Here is an 18,873-nt window from a genome sequence, read left to right as displayed (position 1 = left end):
CCACACCATCACACCTCCTCTTCCATGCTTCATGGTGGGAACCAGGCATGTAGAGTCCATCCGTTCACCTTTTCTGCGTCGCACAAAGACACGGTGGTTGGAACCAAAGATCTCAAATTTGGACTCATCTGACCAAAGCACTGATTTCCACTGGTCTAATGTCCATTCCTTGTGCTCTTTAGCCCAAACACGTCTCTTCAGCTTGTTGCCTGTCCTTAGCAGTGGTTTCCTAGCAGGTATTTTACCATGAAGGTCTGCTGCACAAATTATCCTCTTAACAGTTGTTAAAGAGATGTGTCTGCTGCTAGAACTCTGTGTGGCATTGACCTGGTCTCTAATCTGCGCTGCTGTTAACCTGCGATTTCTGAGGCTGGTGACTCGGATAAACTTATCCTCAGAAGCAGAGGTGACTCTTGGTCTTCCTTTACTGGGGCAGTCCTCATGTGAGCCAGTTTCTTTGTAGCACTTGATGGTTTTCGCAACTGCACTTGTGGGCACTTTCAAAGTTTTCCCAATTTTTTTGACTGACTGACCTTCATTTCTTAAAGTAATGATGGCCACTCGTTTTTCTTTACTTAGCTGCTTTTTTTCTTGCCATAATACAAATTCTAACAGTCTATACAGTAGGACTATCAGCTGTGTATCCACCTGACTTCTGCACAACACAACTGATGGTCCCAACCCCATTTATAAGGTGTAGTGCCGGCGTCCCTGCCCTCTGCTAGGCAGGGACGCTGTTCCCCTCACCGCTCTGCTCCGTGCCCGGCGTCCCTCTCCCGCTCTGCTGGCAGCGCGCGCTCCTTCCCGGCCACTGTGCTTAGGGCGCGCGCGCGCGCCTTCCCTCCCTCTTAAAGGGGCCGCGCGCGCCGTCCTAAGGAGTCCCCGGCCAATGGCCGGAGGACTTTACCGTATATAAGGCACCTCCTCCAAAATGGAGGTGCCCGAGCAATGTTGTTTGCACCTGTGTCTCACCTGTGCTTCAGCCCTCAGGTCCCATTGCCAGTTACCTGCCAGTTACCTGCCAGATTCCTGCCTGATTACTTGCTACCTGCCTGCTAGTCTGAGGTCCGACGGTCTGCCTTACTAATCCTGTCAGTCTGTCTAAGGACCAGCCTGCCCGCTCACCTGGGAGCGCACATCAGCTACCTGCCTGCCTGCCTGAGGTCCGACGGTCTGCCTTCCAACTCCTGTCAGTCTGTCTATGGACCAGCTTGCCCGCTCACCTGGGAGCGCACATCTGCTATCTGCCTGCTAGCCTACCTGGAGGCTCCGCCGTCACGTGCTGTGACCACCTGCCTGTCCAGTGACTCCTGCCCGCTCACCTGGGAGCGCTCTTCTGCTACCTGTCTGTTTGCCTACCCGGAGGCTCTGCCGTCACGTGCTGTGACCACCCGCCTGTCCAGAGACTTCTGCCCGCTCACCTGGGAGCGCTCATCTGTCGCCTGTCCGCTGGTCTTCCTGGAGGCTCCGCCGTCACATGCTGTGACCACCCGTTCATCCAGAGACTCTCGCCTGCTCACCTGGGAGCTCACGTCTATCTTCAGCCGCCACAGGTCGTACCAACCCTATACCTAGAGACTGCCCCGGTCACTTGCCGTGACCTCCAGCCCGTTCACTCAGAGACTGTCCCGTTCTCTCAGAGACTGTCCCGTTCACCTGCTGAGACTTCCAGCCCGTCTTCCCTGGTCGCCACCCGCTCCCTTACAAGGACCGCCTCCTTGTATAGTAGCTCTGAGGTTCCGCCTCCCAGACCCGTTACAGTTTGCTCGGGCCATGGAACCCGGTGGCACCCAAGCTCCCTCGCTCTCGGACCTGTGTCATGAACTGTCCCGTCAAAGGTCCCAACAGGAGTCCATCCTGGGTCACCTGCGGAATGTCAATACTCGCCTGGACACTCTGACTGCTCCACCAGCAACCTCCGCCAGTGCCATGTCTCGCAATCCGGCAGCTCCGCTGCCCACTAATACCATGGTATCCTACCCTGGACTCCGGCTTTCTGCACCTCCTCGCTTCGGAGGCGACTCCGCCCAGGCTCGGGGCTTCATAAATCAGTGCACCCTGCACTTTGAACTTTTGTCCCACCAGTTTAACTCCGACCGAGCCAAAATTGCATTCATCATGTCCCATCTCACCGGGGAGGCCCTGGCCTGGCTAAATCCTCTATGGGAGAGAGGAGACCCCCTGTTGTCCAACTTGCCTGCTTTTCTCACGGCTTTCCGGAAAGTCTTCGACGAACCCGGACGGAAGACCTCATCCGCATCATCGTTGCTACGCCTCCGTCAGGAAAGTCTCACCGTGGGCCAATATGCCATACGGTTCCGTACCCTTGCCTCGGAGCTGGCCTGGGAAAACGACGCTCTGGTTTCCGTCTTCTGGGAGGGTCTGTCCGGCCGTATTAAAGATGAACTTGCCGGTCGGGACATTCCTACCACTCTCGATGACTTAATAACTCTTGCCACCCGGATTGACCTACGGTTCCAGGAGCGTGCCAGAGAGGTCACCCGTGAGAGGAGGTTACCACGTCTAGCTCCTACTTTTCAGAAACCCGTCACTCCTTCTGTCTCTAACCAGGTACACCCTCCTGAGCCTATGCAGGTCGACCAGACCAAGATGGTCAAGACCCGTCAGGACTTACGTCGTGCCGAGGGGACCTGCTTCTACTATGGCAGTAAGGAGCACCGGATCCGTGCCTGCCCGGAGAGATCGGGAAACGCCTGTGTCTAGGTTCGCTCAGAGAGGTCCACCTAGACAAGAATAAATCCTCTCCATCCCTGCTGTTGTCAGTTTCAATCGTCTACGGGGAGAACCGTTATTTCGAACTAGCCCAACTGGACTCTGGAGCAGCCGGGAATCTTATTTCACAGTCCCTAGTAGAGAAATACCGCATCCCCACCAAACCTCTGGCTGTACCCTTGTCTGTTGCTGCCGTGGATGGGGGGCTCTTACCACGCCCCATCCAACTCATCACCGAATCCATTACTCTGCAGGTGGGAATGCTGCATTCTGAAAGTATCTCCTTCCATGTTCTGCCTGGACTTTCTCACGCCCTCTTGCTAGGCCTACCTTGGCTCCAGAAACATGCACCCGTTCTTGACTGGCAGACCGGAGAAGTCCTTCGCTGGGGACAGGGCTGCCATAAGACCTGTCTGGTTCCCGTTCATCCCGTCCGTCCTTCTCCTACCCCAGCTAATCTACCTGGACTTCCGATTCCTTATTGGTCTTATGCTGATGTCTTTAATAAAAAGGAGGCAGAGACACTACCCCCTCATAGACCATACGACTGTCCTATCGACCTGTTACCTGGTACTTCTCCTCACCGTGGGCGTATTTATCCATTATCCGCTGCTGAGACCCGGTCGATGTCCGAATATATTGAGGAAAATCTGGCCAGGGGATTCATTCGGAAATCCACCTCCCCGGCGGGAGCAGGCTTCTTTTTCGTCAAAAAGAAGGACGGCTCTCTCCGTCCCTGTATAGACTATAGAGGCCTTAACCAGATCACGGTGAAGAATAAGTACCCCCTTCCGCTCATTCCGGAGTTATTTGATCGTCTGAGGGGGGCTAGAATCTTCACCAAACTGGACCTCCGTGGGGCGTACAACCTGGTTCGTATCCGTCAGGGGGATGAATGGAAGACGGCATTCAACACCCGGGACGGCCACTATGAATATCTGGTAATGCCCTTTGGTCTCTGTAACGCTCCTGCCGTCTTTCAAGAGTTGGTCAATGACATCTTCCGGGACCTTCTCTACTCCTGCGTAGTGGTGTACCTGGACGACATCTTGGTCTTCTCTCCGGATCTCCAGACTCACCGGAGGGACGTTCGTCAGGTCCTGCTCAGGCTCAGGCAGAACCATCTCTACGCTAAATATGAGAAGTGCCTCTTTGAGCAGACCTCGCTTCCGTTTCTGGGCTACATTATCTCTCAGACCGGCCTACAAATGGATCCTGAGAAACTGTCTGCCATCGAGAAATGGCCCCGACCAGAGGGGTTGAAGGCTATTCAACGGTTCCTGGGCTTCGCCAACTATTACCGCCTCTTCATCCCGCACTTCTCTTCCCGGACTGCCCCAATTTCCGCACTCACCCGTAAGGGTACTAATCCCAAAGAGTGGCCGCCCGAAGCAGAGGAGGCCTTTCTTTCCCTAAAACTGGCCTTCTCTTCCGCCCCGGTGCTGCATCGCCCGGACGGCAACAAGCAGTTCTTCCTGGAAGTTGACGCCTCCTCCTCTGGAGCCGGAGCGGTACTTACTCAAAAATCATCTTCCGGGAGAATGGTAACTTGTGGCTTCTTCTCCAAACTCTTCTCCTCTTCTGAGCGCAACTATTCCATAGGAGACCGAGAGTTATTGGCCATCAAACTGGCGTTGGAGGAGTGGCGTTACCTACTCGAGGGGGCTCTTCATCCGGTAATAATTTACACTGACCACAAGAACTTGGCTTACCTCCAGCATGCCCAGAGACTTAACCCGCGCCAAGCCCGGTGGTCCTTGTTTTTTGCTCGTTTTGATTTTGTTCTTCATTTTCGCCCGGCTGACAAAAACGTCAAAGCAGACGCCTTGTCCCGATCCTTTCTGGTGTCCGATCTCGAGGAAGAACCTAAACATATCATCGATCCCGCCAGAGTAATGCAGGTGGCTCCCGTGAGTCTAAATCGTCTCCCTCCCGGTAAGACGTTTGTTTCAGTACCTGATCGGGAGAAGATCCTACACTGGGGCCATTCGTCTAAACTAGCTGGCCACGCCGGTCAGAAAAAGACCCTCCAGCTTATTGCCCGGCACTATTGGTGGCCTACCCTGCACAAGGACATAATAGACTTTGTTTCTGCCTGTGTGTCCTGCGCCCGCAACAAAGTCCCGAGACATCTGCCAGCCGGACGCCTCCTTCCGCTTCCTGTACCTGCTGCCCCCTGGCAGCATATAGCAATGGACTTTATAACTGATCTCCCCGTCTCTGCCGGTTTTACGGTCATTTGGGTGGTCGCTGACCGCTTTTCCAAGATGGCTCACTTTATTCCCCTGCCAGGCCTTCCGTCTGCACCCGAGCTGGCTAAAGACTTTATCCGCCACATCTTCCGTCTTCATGGCCTGCCCCTCCACATCGTGTCGGATCGTGGGGTACAGTTCACCTCACGTTTCTGGAGAGCCACTTGTAAACTACTAGACGTCACCCTGGACTTCTCTTCCGCTTACCACCCACAGTCCAATGGTCAAGTGGAGCGGATCAATCAGAACCTGACCAGTTACCTCCGGCACTTCGTTAATGCCCACCATTCTGACTGGGTGGATCTCCTACCATGGGCCGAGTTCTCTTATAATAATCACGAGAGCGAATCCTCCTCCAAATCCCCGTTTTTTGTAGTCTTTGGTCAGCATCCTCGGATTCCTTTTCCTGTCTCCACCTCTGTGGACAACCCGGCTGCGGAATCTCTCGTTAGCAAATTTTCCTCCATATGGGAGAGTACCCGGTCCGCACTCCTTCTGTCATCCGAGCGTATGAAAAGACACGCTGACAAAAAACGCCTGGATCCTCCACAATTTCGTCCAGGAGATAAAGTCTGGCTCTCATCTAAATATGTTCGACTCAAGATACCTTCTTACAAGTTAGGGCCTCGGTTCATCGGCCCTCTGGAGGTCATCAGTCAGATCAACCCGGTGGCCTATAAATTGAAACTCCCGGCCAACTTACGGATCCCCAACTCCTTCCATGTATCTCTCCTCAAACCCGTGGTGCTTAACTCTTTTTCCAAGTCTACAGGTACGCCTCCTGCTCCGGTTTCTGCTGAGGACGAGTTTGAGGTAGAGAACATTCTTGCCACCAAAAGGGTAAGAGGAAAGACCTTTTTTCTGGTAGATTGGAGGGGGTTTGGTCCTGAGGAGAGAACGTGGGAGCCCCGGGAGAACATCCATGCCCCTCTCATCCTAGCTAAATTTCTCTCTGGCCTAAAAAAGGGGGGGCCTAAAGGGGGGGGTACTGTAGTGCCGGCGTCCCTGCCCTCTGCTAGGCAGGGACGCTGTTCCCCTCACCGCTCTGCTCCGTGCCCGGCGTCCCTCTCCCGCTCTGCTGGCAGCGCGCGCTCCTTCCCGGCCACTGTGCTTAGGGCGCGCGCGCGCGCCTTCCCTCCCTCTTAAAGGGGCCGCGCGCGCCGTCCTAAGGAGTCCCCGGCCAATGGCCGGAGGACTTTACCGTATATAAGGCACCTCCTCCAAAATGGAGGTGCCCGAGCAATGTTGTTTGCACCTGTGTCTCACCTGTGCTTCAGCCCTCAGGTCCCATTGCCAGTTACCTGCCAGTTACCTGCCAGATTCCTGCCTGATTACTTGCTACCTGCCTGCTAGTCTGAGGTCCGACGGTCTGCCTTACTAATCCTGTCAGTCTGTCTAAGGACCAGCCTGCCCGCTCACCTGGGAGCGCACATCAGCTACCTGCCTGCCTGCCTGAGGTCCGACGGTCTGCCTTCCAACTCCTGTCAGTCTGTCTATGGACCAGCTTGCCCGCTCACCTGGGAGCGCACATCTGCTATCTGCCTGCTAGCCTACCTGGAGGCTCCGCCGTCACGTGCTGTGACCACCTGCCTGTCCAGTGACTCCTGCCCGCTCACCTGGGAGCGCTCTTCTGCTACCTGTCTGTTTGCCTACCCGGAGGCTCTGCCGTCACGTGCTGTGACCACCCGCCTGTCCAGAGACTTCTGCCCGCTCACCTGGGAGCGCTCATCTGTCGCCTGTCCGCTGGTCTTCCTGGAGGCTCCGCCGTCACATGCTGTGACCACCCGTTCATCCAGAGACTCTCGCCTGCTCACCTGGGAGCTCACGTCTATCTTCAGCCGCCACAGGTCGTACCAACCCTATACCTAGAGACTGCCCCGGTCACTTGCCGTGACCTCCAGCCCGTTCACTCAGAGACTGTCCCGTTCTCTCAGAGACTGTCCCGTTCACCTGCTGAGACTTCCAGCCCGTCTTCCCTGGTCGCCACCCGCTCCCTTACAAGGACCGCCTCCTTGTATAGTAGCTCTGAGGTTCCGCCTCCCAGACCCGTTACATAAGGCAAGAAATCTCAGTCCTGGTGGTATATATTAGTGACACCATCAGAATGTATGGGCTCCTGGTGGTATATATTAGTGACGACATCAGAATGTATGGGCTCCTGGTGGTATATATTAGTGACACCATCAGAATGTATGGGCTCCTAGTGGTATGTATTAGTGACGACTTCAGAATGTATGGGCTCCTGGTGGTATATATTAGTGACACCATCAGAATGTATGGGCTCCTGGTGGTATATATTAGTGACACCATCAGAATGTATGGGCTCTTAGTGGTATATAGTAGTGACAACGTCAGAATGTATGGGCTCCTGGTGGTATATATTAGTGACGACGTCAGAATGTATGGGCTCCTGGTGGTATATATTAGTGACACCATCAGAATGTATGGGATCCTAGTGGTATATATTAGTGACGACGTCAGAATGTATGGGCTCCTGGTGGTATATATTAGTGTCTAGTGTCGACATCAGAATGTATGGGCTCCTGGTGGTATATATTAGTGAATATATCAGAATGTATGGACTCATAGTGGTATATATTAGTGACACCATCAGAATGTATGGGCTCCTAGTGGTATATATTAGTGAATATAACAGAATGTATGGACTCCTAGTGGTATATATTAGTGAATATATCAGACTGTATGGACTCCTAGTGGTATATATTAGTGACACCATCAGAATGTATGGACTCCTAGTGGTATATATTAGAGAGGACATCAGAATGTATGGTCTCCTAGTGGTATATATTAGTGAATATATGGACTCTTAGTGGTATATATTAGTGAATATATGGACTCCTAGTGGTATATATTAGTGACACCGTCAGAATGTATGGGCTCCTGGTGGTATATATTAGTGAATCTATCAGAATGTATGGACATCTAGTGGTATATATTAGTGACACCATCAGAATGTATGGACTCCTAGTGGTATATATTAGTGAATATATCAGAATGTATGGACTCCTAGTGGTATATATTAGTGACACCATCAGAATGTATGGGCTCCTAGTGGTATATATTAGTGAATATAACAGAATGTATGGACTCCTAGTGGTATATATTAGTGAATATATCAGAATGTATGGACTCCTAGTGGTATATATTAGTGACACCATCAGAATGTATGGACTCCTAGTGGTATATATTAGTGAGGACATCAGAATGTATGGTCTCCTAGTGGTATATATTAGTGAATATATGGACTCCTAGTGGTATATATTAGTGACACCATCAGAATGTATGGGTTCCTGGTGGTATATATTAGTGAGGACATCAGAATGTATGGGCTCCTAGTGGTATGTATTAGTGAATATATGGACTCCTAGTGGTATATATTAGTGACACCATCAGAATGTATGGGCTTCTGGTGGTATATATTAGTGAGGACATCAGAATGTATGGGCTCCTAGTGGTATATATTAGTGACGTCGTCAGAATGTATCGGCTTGTAGTGGTATATATTAGTGACACCATCAGAATGTATGGGCTCCTGGTGGTATATATTAGTGACACCATCAGAATGTATGGACTCCTCTTCTCAACGGCACATCGCCCGGTGTAAACTGCAGAAGTGATGCTGATAACATGATACTGTATGGGGACAGATTGATCTATTAGTGATTGTTTTGTGCCCATCATTCTTTGTCAATCTGTGTAAAGAGGCCAATAAACAAGAGCCGAGAGACTTCAATATTGTCGATAGTGTTTGCTTAACGGTATGAACTCAGCGCATGTAAATACAACCGAAATGTTTCTGTGTAATGGTGCAATATGTCAGCATTTAGGGCCCCACTTTAAACATTTGTCCAGGGCCCTACTTTGTCTAAACCGGGCCTGACTACTAATGAACTATTTATTGCCTCAGAACATGATCTACCCTATTTAGGACTTGAACTTACACTTCTCCTTTATGTTGGTCAAATTGTTGAATGAGTGAACGATCTCTATTTGCATTAAACAATTTTCAAAAGTGGAACAAGAATTTTTTTACTTACCTAAACGATGTCATGAACAATGAATGAGCATTTGTGGACACATCGTTAAGTCGCTCAACTCATTGACATTACACAATTATCGGGAAAGATGGTTCGTTACCGTTAGAATCTGATGTATTATTGGCCTGCGTAAAAACAGCTAAAGACATGAGGCACCACTCACCTACACTATTGGCTCCACTATACCTGAAGATAACATTGTTCTCTTACATAACAATAAGTATATTTCCTCATTCATATTTCCTTGTTTCATTTTAACTGTTTTGATTCTTTTTTGAATTCTTAGTTTCTTGACCAGCATGGCAATGATGCAGCTAAAGCTAAATATGAGGCTCATGTTCCCGTCTATTACTACAGACCCACACATGCCGACTGCCAGTAAGTATACTTAGGATTTCTCTGTGTTTTCTTCTTTTCCAGCTTACTTGTCTGGTTACAATGAAAATAGTTGCTATGATTAATGTGAGTTTTTGTGTGTTTTTACAACTATTTTTTAAGACAAGTTATATTAGCTCTGGATTAGTTTTGCAATATTGATGGTCAGACTGTTAAATGATACTTCCACACTAATTAAATAATAGCTCATCAGTGAGTTCATCCGCTCTTTACCTTTATATTTGGAGATAGGTTGTTATGATGAGAACAGTCTAATATTACGACTACATGGCATATTTGGCTTTTCTGACATTAAAGAGAACCTGTTAGCGTGACTTTGAATTGTAAAGTAAATACTTGGTTGTGTTGAGGCTGTTAATGCAAAGTGTCCAAGAGCGGTAGTCGCAACCGAGCTGCTGTCCGGTTGCTCTCTGGCATTTTACAGACAAGGTGCCACGGGTTTACCGTGACAGAGAAAAGCCAGGAGACCGCACTGTCTGATTTCTCCCACTCCTGCACTCACTAGAAGAACTTCTCTTTCATATTAAACTGTACAGGTTTCTTCTAGCAGTGCAGGGGTTAATCTGCTCAGTTGAGAGCTCCTGGAAGCTTACCTGCATTAAGGCTCTCAGCTGTTTATTGTTAGCCACTCCTCGCTCCTATATATACTGGACTCTGACTAGCAGTCATTGCCAGAGCTAGCTTCATTGCTGCATGGTTTCAAGAGTTTGGTGGAGAGTTCTTGTTTGAGACAGCGTTTGCTGGATTTATCTGACACTGTTGCGTGGTTTCGGTTGTGTGCAAATCATCTCCTTCTCCTACTTTGGTTTTTCTCTCATCCTCCACTCCCCCGTGTTTTCCTCTGTTGTTTTGTGTGCATATTTGTATGAACAGTATTTTCCATCAGCCTCAGGGATTCGCTGTCTACTCAGGCCAACTGTCATGGGTGTGTCAGAAGTGACAGTCGCCCGGCAGTTGGTTGCAGGAGATCTCGACGTTTGGCATTACAGACACCTTCTTAGAGGCTGTCTCTCTAGGACCCAGCGCCTACCTTCCTCTGGCTAATTAACACCCTGGCCTGGGTGTATAAATACCTGTTGTCTGCTGGAGGGAGGTGTCGGCGATACTCACATTACTCTTCATGAAGGCTTGGAGCAAGTGCATTACTTCTTCCTCTCTGGAGCTATGAGGACGGGTGTTCATCTCTCTGAAATCGACTAAAAGCTAAGCTATCTTCCCTTGTTTGTTCCCCCTTGTTGTCTTTAGTGGTCAGTGGGGATTGACTAGTGCTCATCCCCTCCCTTCCCTAGCCAGGGCCAAACGCCAGGGAAAGACAGGGCGAGATTCACGTGCGGCGATTGGTGAAGAGCCAATACAGGGACATAGTTGGAGACATGGTGATACTAGATCAGCCTAGGAGGTCTCCCTTTTCCGACCAGGATTTGCTTGGATAGTTTGGGAAAAATCTGGACAGTTCTGGTACTGTTGGCAACTGTATATGAATCTGGTATGGCAGTAATGTGATGAATGGCTTAGTTCACTTTATAACACTGTTGCTGAGCACTTTGCTGATGTAATTTCGGTATACACTGTTTAGTAGGTTTATAGCACTCTCTTTATGCATTTTCACAGGATGAATAACATTTTGACCACTTAATGTCACTGGTATTATTCTTTTTCCAAGCTAATATTTCCCACCTGAGAAACAAGCAAGTGGAATGTTCTTCTCAGACTCCTCCATGTTTGTTGATCCAACTGTGTTCATTTTTGTACAACATTCTGAAATCTGAGTGTGCTTGTTGTGATTGAACATTCCTTGTTTGCTTTTGTGATGCCTATCAGTAATGCTGGTTGTAGACACTCACCAAACATGAGTGTACTTCCCCATGCTTTTCATATTATGGTGCATTCTTCCCCTGCATAGTTAACTCTTTATAAGTTGGTATTATTCCCTGTTGCTTGCAGTGTCTTACGAGAACAGTGGATCCGCGCTAAATATGAGCGCAGACAGTTTATGAAAAATGAAGGTGCTGATGGTTCCTCTGACAGTAAGGAGACAGGTCAGCATTTATTTTGGACTTTGGCATATTAGGACCAATATTTATTTCCATTACAACATACAGATGAAATACATTTTCTCCACAGTTAAAGTCCACCTATTATTTCAGGTTATTTTTTTAAGTGGTCATATGTGTATACAGTAGAATACCACCAATGGCAGTCATTTTATGCCTTGTATCTGACATTTTTTCTGTCCCTTTTTCCTGGCCTTGGCTCTAGTTTCGGTGCAAAATAGGAACTATGATGTCGCCCATGCATAGCACGCAGTGAGGAGATCCTGCTCCCCTGTCTCTCTGTAGCACACCATAAGCTTGTATATTACATCAGAAATTACATAAAGCCTCAAAACAGTATAACCACTAAAGGCATTGGTTTGAAAAAAAAAAAAAAATCTTTAGCAATACTTATAATATAGTTGTGTAGGTTGATCAATACACAATCCTACATGTATAATAAAAAAATGCATCTGTATAAAATAAAAATGTGCACCATCTGTTCATATGTGATTACTGATTACACATGAAGTCATTACACTGCAGGATTTCATATCAGGAAGCAGCGGTACCTGCATGTTTGTAACTAAGGCTGTGTGCCCACTATGCGTTTTTCAAGCGTTTTTGCCGCGGAATTTCCGCAGCGAAAATGCTTAAAAAATGCTTGGTAATAAGTGCCCTATGGTCCCCAATGATAATCCACATGTGCTGTGCACATGCTGCAGAAATTTCCGCTGCGGATTATCATTGCGGAAAAATACGGAGCATGTCCATTAATTATGCGGACACGCAGCGTAATTGCCACCATTGACTTGCATTGAACCGCATATTATCCGTATGAACACATTTGCACAAGCGGATATCATACGGTTCAATGTGCGGATGGTACCCGGGTTTGGAGAAGAGGAGACTCTCCTCCAGACCCGGGTACCATAGAACCTGTTAAAAAAAATAATTTAAAATAAAAAATAAAGATTATACTTACCTTCCAATGTCCCCCGGTCTCCTCAGCGATGCGTCCGGTCTGTTGTATAGGTCGCGGTGGTGTGAAAGGACCTGCCATGACGTCATTTAGTCATGTGACAGGTCACGCGACCGCCGACGTTAGCGGTCGCGTGACCTGTCACATGACTAAATGATATCATGGCAGGTCCTTTCACACCACCGTGATCCATACAACAGACCGGACGCATCGCTGAGAAAACACCGGGGGGCCATCGGAAGGTAAATATAATCTTTATTTTTTATTTTTTACCATTCTTATTCTTTTTTTTTTAACTATTACTTGGTCACACTATATAAATCCATGCCGGTTGCATGGATTTATATAGTGTGACCAAGTTGTCAAGCACTTTCCAAGTGATGCTAAAATCGCTTGGAAAAGCGCTTGACAACCCACATGCAGAAATGCATGCAAAAACGCTTGACAAACGCTTCTACCTGGCAGGAAGAATGCATGTAAAATCCGCATGCGTTTTTCCTGCCAGGGAGAAGCGGAAAAAATATGCAGCATTTCTGCATCGTGGGCACTTAGCCTAAGTGGAGCACTGTAGAATGGGGCTCTACACATGGGGCTGAAAGGAGAGATATACTACAAGATGGTCTGTACATAGAGGGGCTGAGAGTAAAGATATATTGCAAGATTGGCTGTGTGTACAGGAGATCAAAAGGAGAGATATACTGTAGGATGGAGCTTGGTATACAGGGGGCTGAGAACAGAAATGTATCACAGGATCACAGGAGGGAGCTCTGTTTACAGGAACTGAGAGAAGTGATACTTTGCAAGAGTGGGCTCTGTGTACAACAGTTGAGATAAGGAAAGCTGTGTTTGTTACTTGCTGCTAAGAGTTCAGTTATGAAAGTGTAAATGTCACACTATTGATGCATATTGCAAAAGATTATCTTCTGCCACATGCATTTCAGTTTCACATCACTGATCTGTCAGCAGCAGGCAACAAATACAGCTGCGTACGTCTGTTGTGGGGGTGTTCAGGAGAGTTAAGCTCTGCTAGAACCAGCTAATGATTTAAAACCATATTGCAGCTATATTGATGCAGATGGCAGAAGATAAAATCGGCCAGGCAGGGTACTGTGCACAAGCAGAGAGTGCACAGAATCATAAGGTGAATTCTACTCTTAGATGATAACTACTGATACCAATTCTGATGATAACTCGAAGAGGGTGGGATTGGTCTGCAGCACTGAGGAGAAGCAAGTGCTGCTGAGAAATGTAGTTTAAGCAGTGTAAAAATAGGAGTACCCAGTCAGCTATGTGAATCTGGATACACCTAGGGTCAGATAGAGATGAAAAAGGACACATTGTCTTCATATTAACAATGAGTATGCTTTTACTGTACTGTGCTTTGTGACAAATGTGATTGTGGGAATAACCCTTCAATAAAATCTTTTAGGTTGAGGCTACTCAGTGATTTTGGGCATGACACTTTTCGCATGGCCAAAGTTTGCTACGTGTCGCTTCTACATCATAGCGCAATACAAGTGTATGAGGTCACATTGCCACCCCAAGGTCACATACTACCAGCATGATAACCAAGTCTTAAGAAGTCCAACCTTGTCTAATGTATCACTACATGCTCATCACAGAACCCTTGGGTCACAATTTGACCCCATTCACTTGTATTGCGCTTTGATGTAGCATCGACAGCTAGCGAACTTTGGCTAATGTCTGTGTAAAGTAGTCTGGACAATAGATGTCAGAAGAAATGTTTTTCATTACAGGAGTAAAGGAAGGAATCCTATTCAAGCGAGGAAGAGATAATGGACAGTATTTAGCAAGAAAGTTTGTCCTGACGGAGATGGATGGCACCTTGAAGTATTTCATAAAGTCAGATGTAAGTATAAATTAGAACGGAATGATCAGAATTAGAGATTAGACAAATTTCCTATTACAAACCAATACTTCACGCATAAGATAATGAAGGCTGGAATGCTTTCATACAGATCCCCCTATCAGCCTCCGTTGTCGACACCTCAGTATTTAGAAAATTGCTTGTTGCTTCCTTGCATTTAATGAATTACACATTCATATTGTTTATGTTTAGATACAAATATTGCTATTAATGTGCAGATATAAGAGCGTACACAAAACTTTTTACCACCCTGGATGTTGACACACTTTCTGTTAGTTTCTTTCTTGCACCGCAAAGAAACAGACATAAAAAGCATGAGAAATAATTTGGATCCTTTGTAAACCGGGCAGCTAGGCCATTATTCTTCCCCTCTTCAGCTTTCTCCAAACCTCTCCCCATGCACAATGACTATTTCATGGTCACAGGCCACCACCCATATTTTTAGCTTCAATGCTGTGTCTCTTGGGTTAAGGGAAACAGTTGTAGACCGTCAGGAGTCAGTACAGCTCCTGAGCTGTGCTCCTGAGATGAGGAGGGTTGTGGGCCCCCTGAGCTTTTGGAACCTATTTGCAACTGTGACCAATATTACCCCTATAGGTACAGCGTTGCTTCTATAGAGATCAACTATGTGTGTAAATTGTGTCAGAACCGACAATCACTGTTTAACCCAACTATCCTTTTTGTTTTAGGCAAAGGAACCAAAAGCTGTAATTAAAATTGACAGTATTAATGCCACCTTTCAACCAGAGAAGATGAAACACAACCATGGTTTACAGATTACATATGTCAAAGACAACAGAGCAAGGAATTTATTTGTGTACCACAATGATGGTCAGGTAAAGCAGAATTGTTTCTTGTGGGGGTAGCAGTACAACCAGCCGCAGGAGGTCAACAAGTGAAATGTTCTGGGATCTAGATTTTGTTCTCCATAATATTTTAGGAACTTAGGGGAAAATTTACCAAAGCTGACTGTCATGGAATCACCAGCCCGAGAGGTCACGCAGAACCACTCGCTGTTATACTTTTGTCACAAACATCTCTCTGCTACCCCCTATCGTCCGGACAATTACGCGATAGACTGATGATTAACAGAGGAGGCCGCAGGCTGTTTCGACCAGTAAGCTGGTTATTGGGAAACTAACAGTGAGCGTATGGAATATATGTATATACCCCGGTATGGTCACTGCTAACGCCACAATAGCCCAAGAAAGATTATTAGCTGGCCCCACTAGTCATTTTTACAGGCTGACTGGATGCCTGATTTCTGGTAGTGTATGGCTTCGGGGTGCGGTTTACAGAACAAAAGGAACAGAACTGTTACATTTTATATTTAATCCAAAATGATAGGCAGTGTTTATAAAAAAAATATGCAAATATTTTAAAAAGGGAACAAAACAATATAGCATATAAAATTACATAAAATAAAAAGGAATAATGAAATAAACTTACTACGCTGATCACAGAGATGATTCAGCTAGTGAAGAAGAGCATTTCGATTGAAAACGTCCAGTGAACGGGTATCATGCATAGTGCATACACCGATATGTATCTCTGTACAGGAACACAGATCATAATTCGCCTTGACCTTTTATCAGCACCTAAGTAACACCCACATACCCCCTCTTGATGACCTGTTGTTGGTCGGGTTGTGGGATGTTCTCAGCCCTTCAGGATTTTATGAAATTCACAACTTATGAAATATCTCCACTCCTGGCGATTGCAGAAGTTCGAGGTAGCCGCCATATTTTTATCTTGATTTTACCTTTTCATAGATAGTAAACATGACATGGCTCGTGTTATCTTGTCACTATTGATTTGGGGCTTATAGGCAGGTGTTACAGTTATGAGAAAACATGCATATTCTTCCCCAATTAGCCCTGAAGCTGAAAATGTATGTCCCATTGACATCTCATCTATACAAAAAACAATATTCATAACTTTTCACCGGTGCCTCAGTGTCTGTCAAAGATGTTTTGATGAATGAAGCGCATCCTGGAGGATCAATAGCTATCCTGTCTTAATTACCTGTCCAATCTATAGATTTCTGTCTCACTAACAGTAGACATCCTCTTTGGCACTGCAGGGGTCCACTGCTCCAAAAGGAGCTGCCAGCATTTTAATTAGCATTCCTCACTTCCCAGTTACACGTAATTTCCTACTTCCTTATGTCCATTGTACAAGTCTATTTCTAAGAGACTCAGAATGTCAGTGACGCGCCCCCTGGGCCTGTGTTGTGCGGGGGATACCCGGAGCCGGATCGCTGGGGGTTGTAGTCCTCCGTGGCGGTGACCCGGTCCGTGCCCAGGGCGGTCAAACCAGTGGCAGTCTATTGGTGTTATAATAAGTGTCCAACTACGCCACCCGTGGATTGCGGTCAGTGGGGACCGCCGCTGCGCTGCAGACCGCTGAGGCTGATGTTGTATGCGCAGCCAAGTATGGGATAACTCCCCACGGGAGAAGTATTGCCTCAGGGCAGCTAGTGTGGAAGATGGGAGTGATGGTGTGAGCATCCCAGTAGTAATCGTGCTGGTGTGGCGATGAAACACAGAGACGTGTGGTGCAGTTCATGGTCTTTACTGATGGTATAAAGCAGACCCTCCCGGGAGTACTGTTGGCAGTAGGGGCCTGGTCAGTCTGTGAGCAAGCAGGATCTCCCCCTGGCCAGGTGGAGTTATAGGCCTCCCAGTCTATCTGCACTCTTTCCTGGCTACCTTGCTCTATGCGGGTAGAAGTAGCCCACGTCCCTGAGTATACCGTGTGGTGCTCACCCGTATGGCCGGTGACTTGGGGCCTTCTGTTAGCCTCCGCTTCACAATGGCGTTGCTAGTCCCTTGCTTGTGACCGTGCCTCCGGGCTTCTATGGCCAGAGGACATGGAATCCCCTGCCGGTTGGATTCTGATGCTGGACCTGGATGTCCCCACAGCCTTGGACTCCGTGTCCGGTATTAGTGTCTTCAACCAGGGCGAACTCTGCTCAGCTCCATCCCCTGGTATTCAGCTACTGTTCCTACAGAGCTCCTGGTTCTTACTTTCCCTCTGTCTGGTGTCCTCCAGACCAGACTGCGTCTCTGTCTGGGACTTCACTCCCTAATCCCACCCCAGACCCAGTTTATATAGGGCAAATTCTTTCCTTCCCAGGTCTGGGCGGGCGGTGTTGCATGCTTAGGGCTCCTGACCAGAGAAACCTCCCACTTGCTCTCAGACATATTTCTATTACTGCGGCAACCAGACCCCTGGGGTGCCACATTCCCCCCTAGTAAATTTTAGTACTCCAGGACTAAACACATTTTGTTAAAGAAACATAAATACAGGGTATAAACAATAATACAATAACATATTTACAAGAAGCTTTAGTTCTTTAAAGGTCACGGCGTTTCCGTAACCGGGTGTCCATATCATCCAAGGTGAAGTTCGTGAAACAAGAGGGCGTCCATGTCACCCAAGGTGAAGTCTTAAGCGAGGTAGGGGACCTGTCCAAAGCAAACCCCTTTGGCCTTGGGCGTGGCTGCAAGGCTGGAGCTAGCTACTTTGGGCCACAAGGAGGCCACGCCAGACAGGTTTTCTCTTCCGCGGCCATCTTCGCAAGAGGCACCAAGGTGCAACTATCTACAAGAATTGTTCCGCTTATCCAGTGTCCATAACTTGTTAGTCCATAGAAATCTGCAGGGTAACTGAGAAACATAATTAATAACAGGCAACAAACATAAACCATAAACATTTTCAAGAAACAGGTAAATTTACAGTGCATTACTTTAGATTTTCCAGCGAGCGGGCATCTGACCTCTAGTGACTCTAGTGGACCTACGGCGCTCACTAACTGGTCCTGCACTACAGGGTGTAGGAGGTGTTATGGGTAAGCTGGGCAGCTGTCTGCGTACTCTTTGGCTCACTAGGGGCACGGCAGGCTCACTACTAGCAGAGGGTTGATTCTCCTGGTCTGCTGGTCTGGATTCTTCTGCCTCCTGGGCCGGCTGCTCTTCCAGCTCTACCTGGTCTTCTGTAGGCACTTGAGGGGCTGGCTGGAGAAAGGTGAGGACGGGCACCACGATAGCGTTGTTTACTTGTGTCCAGGACCAGGGAAAGTCTCCGAGTACGGTGCTGATCATTTCCTCCTTTTCCCCTACGGGTTGAGGGTCTTCCTGATCTTCATCCGTGCTTTGCAACTTCTCGGGGCACTTTTTCAGGTGGTCTCTGGAGACAGTGGCTGTGGTCTCTCCTCCATCCTTGCTGATGACGTACACCTTTGGATTATTGTGGCTTGAGGGCAGTACGGTGTACGAGTCCTTTTCCCACTGGTCGTCCAACTTATGGAGCCGCCTTTTCCTTTTCAAGACCTGCTCTCCAGGTACCAGGGGAACAGCGGGAGCATGTTGGTTATAAGTCCTCTCCTGCCTTTCTCTTGATTGACAGAGACTTCGCTCGACGCTCTCCTGTACTTTTCGGTACTGCTGCTGCCGTTCTGTATCCCAGTCTGCCTCTGGTGAGGTGTCCTCAGGTGTCAGGACTCCCATATCCAGGTCGACAGGCAGCT

General features: G+C 47.7%; 1 protein-coding gene across 2 annotated transcripts in view; it reads left to right on the top strand.

Annotated features, from left to right (window-relative positions):
* Window positions 1-18,873, top strand: part of LOC141157247 (arf-GAP with dual PH domain-containing protein 1-like) — a 151,927-nt gene that overhangs the window by 88,840 nt on the left and 44,214 nt on the right. For both annotated transcript variants that reach the window (XM_073644267.1, XM_073644268.1), the window contains exons 4-7: window positions 9,330-9,421; window positions 11,384-11,478; window positions 14,212-14,324; window positions 15,032-15,178. In XM_073644267.1, the coding sequence (XP_073500368.1) occupies window positions 9,330-9,421; window positions 11,384-11,478; window positions 14,212-14,324; window positions 15,032-15,178 (447 nt within the window). The remainder of the gene's footprint in view (window positions 1-9,329; window positions 9,422-11,383; window positions 11,479-14,211; window positions 14,325-15,031; window positions 15,179-18,873) is intronic.

This window comes from Phyllobates terribilis, unplaced genomic scaffold (genome assembly GCF_046119375.1).
Source record: "Phyllobates terribilis strain yellow unplaced genomic scaffold, ASM4611937v1 Scaffold_8__6_contigs__length_399053987, whole genome shotgun sequence".
Classification (NCBI taxonomy): domain Eukaryota; kingdom Metazoa; phylum Chordata; class Amphibia; order Anura; family Dendrobatidae; genus Phyllobates; species Phyllobates terribilis.
This window is presented reverse-complemented; position numbering and strand designations above follow the sequence as displayed.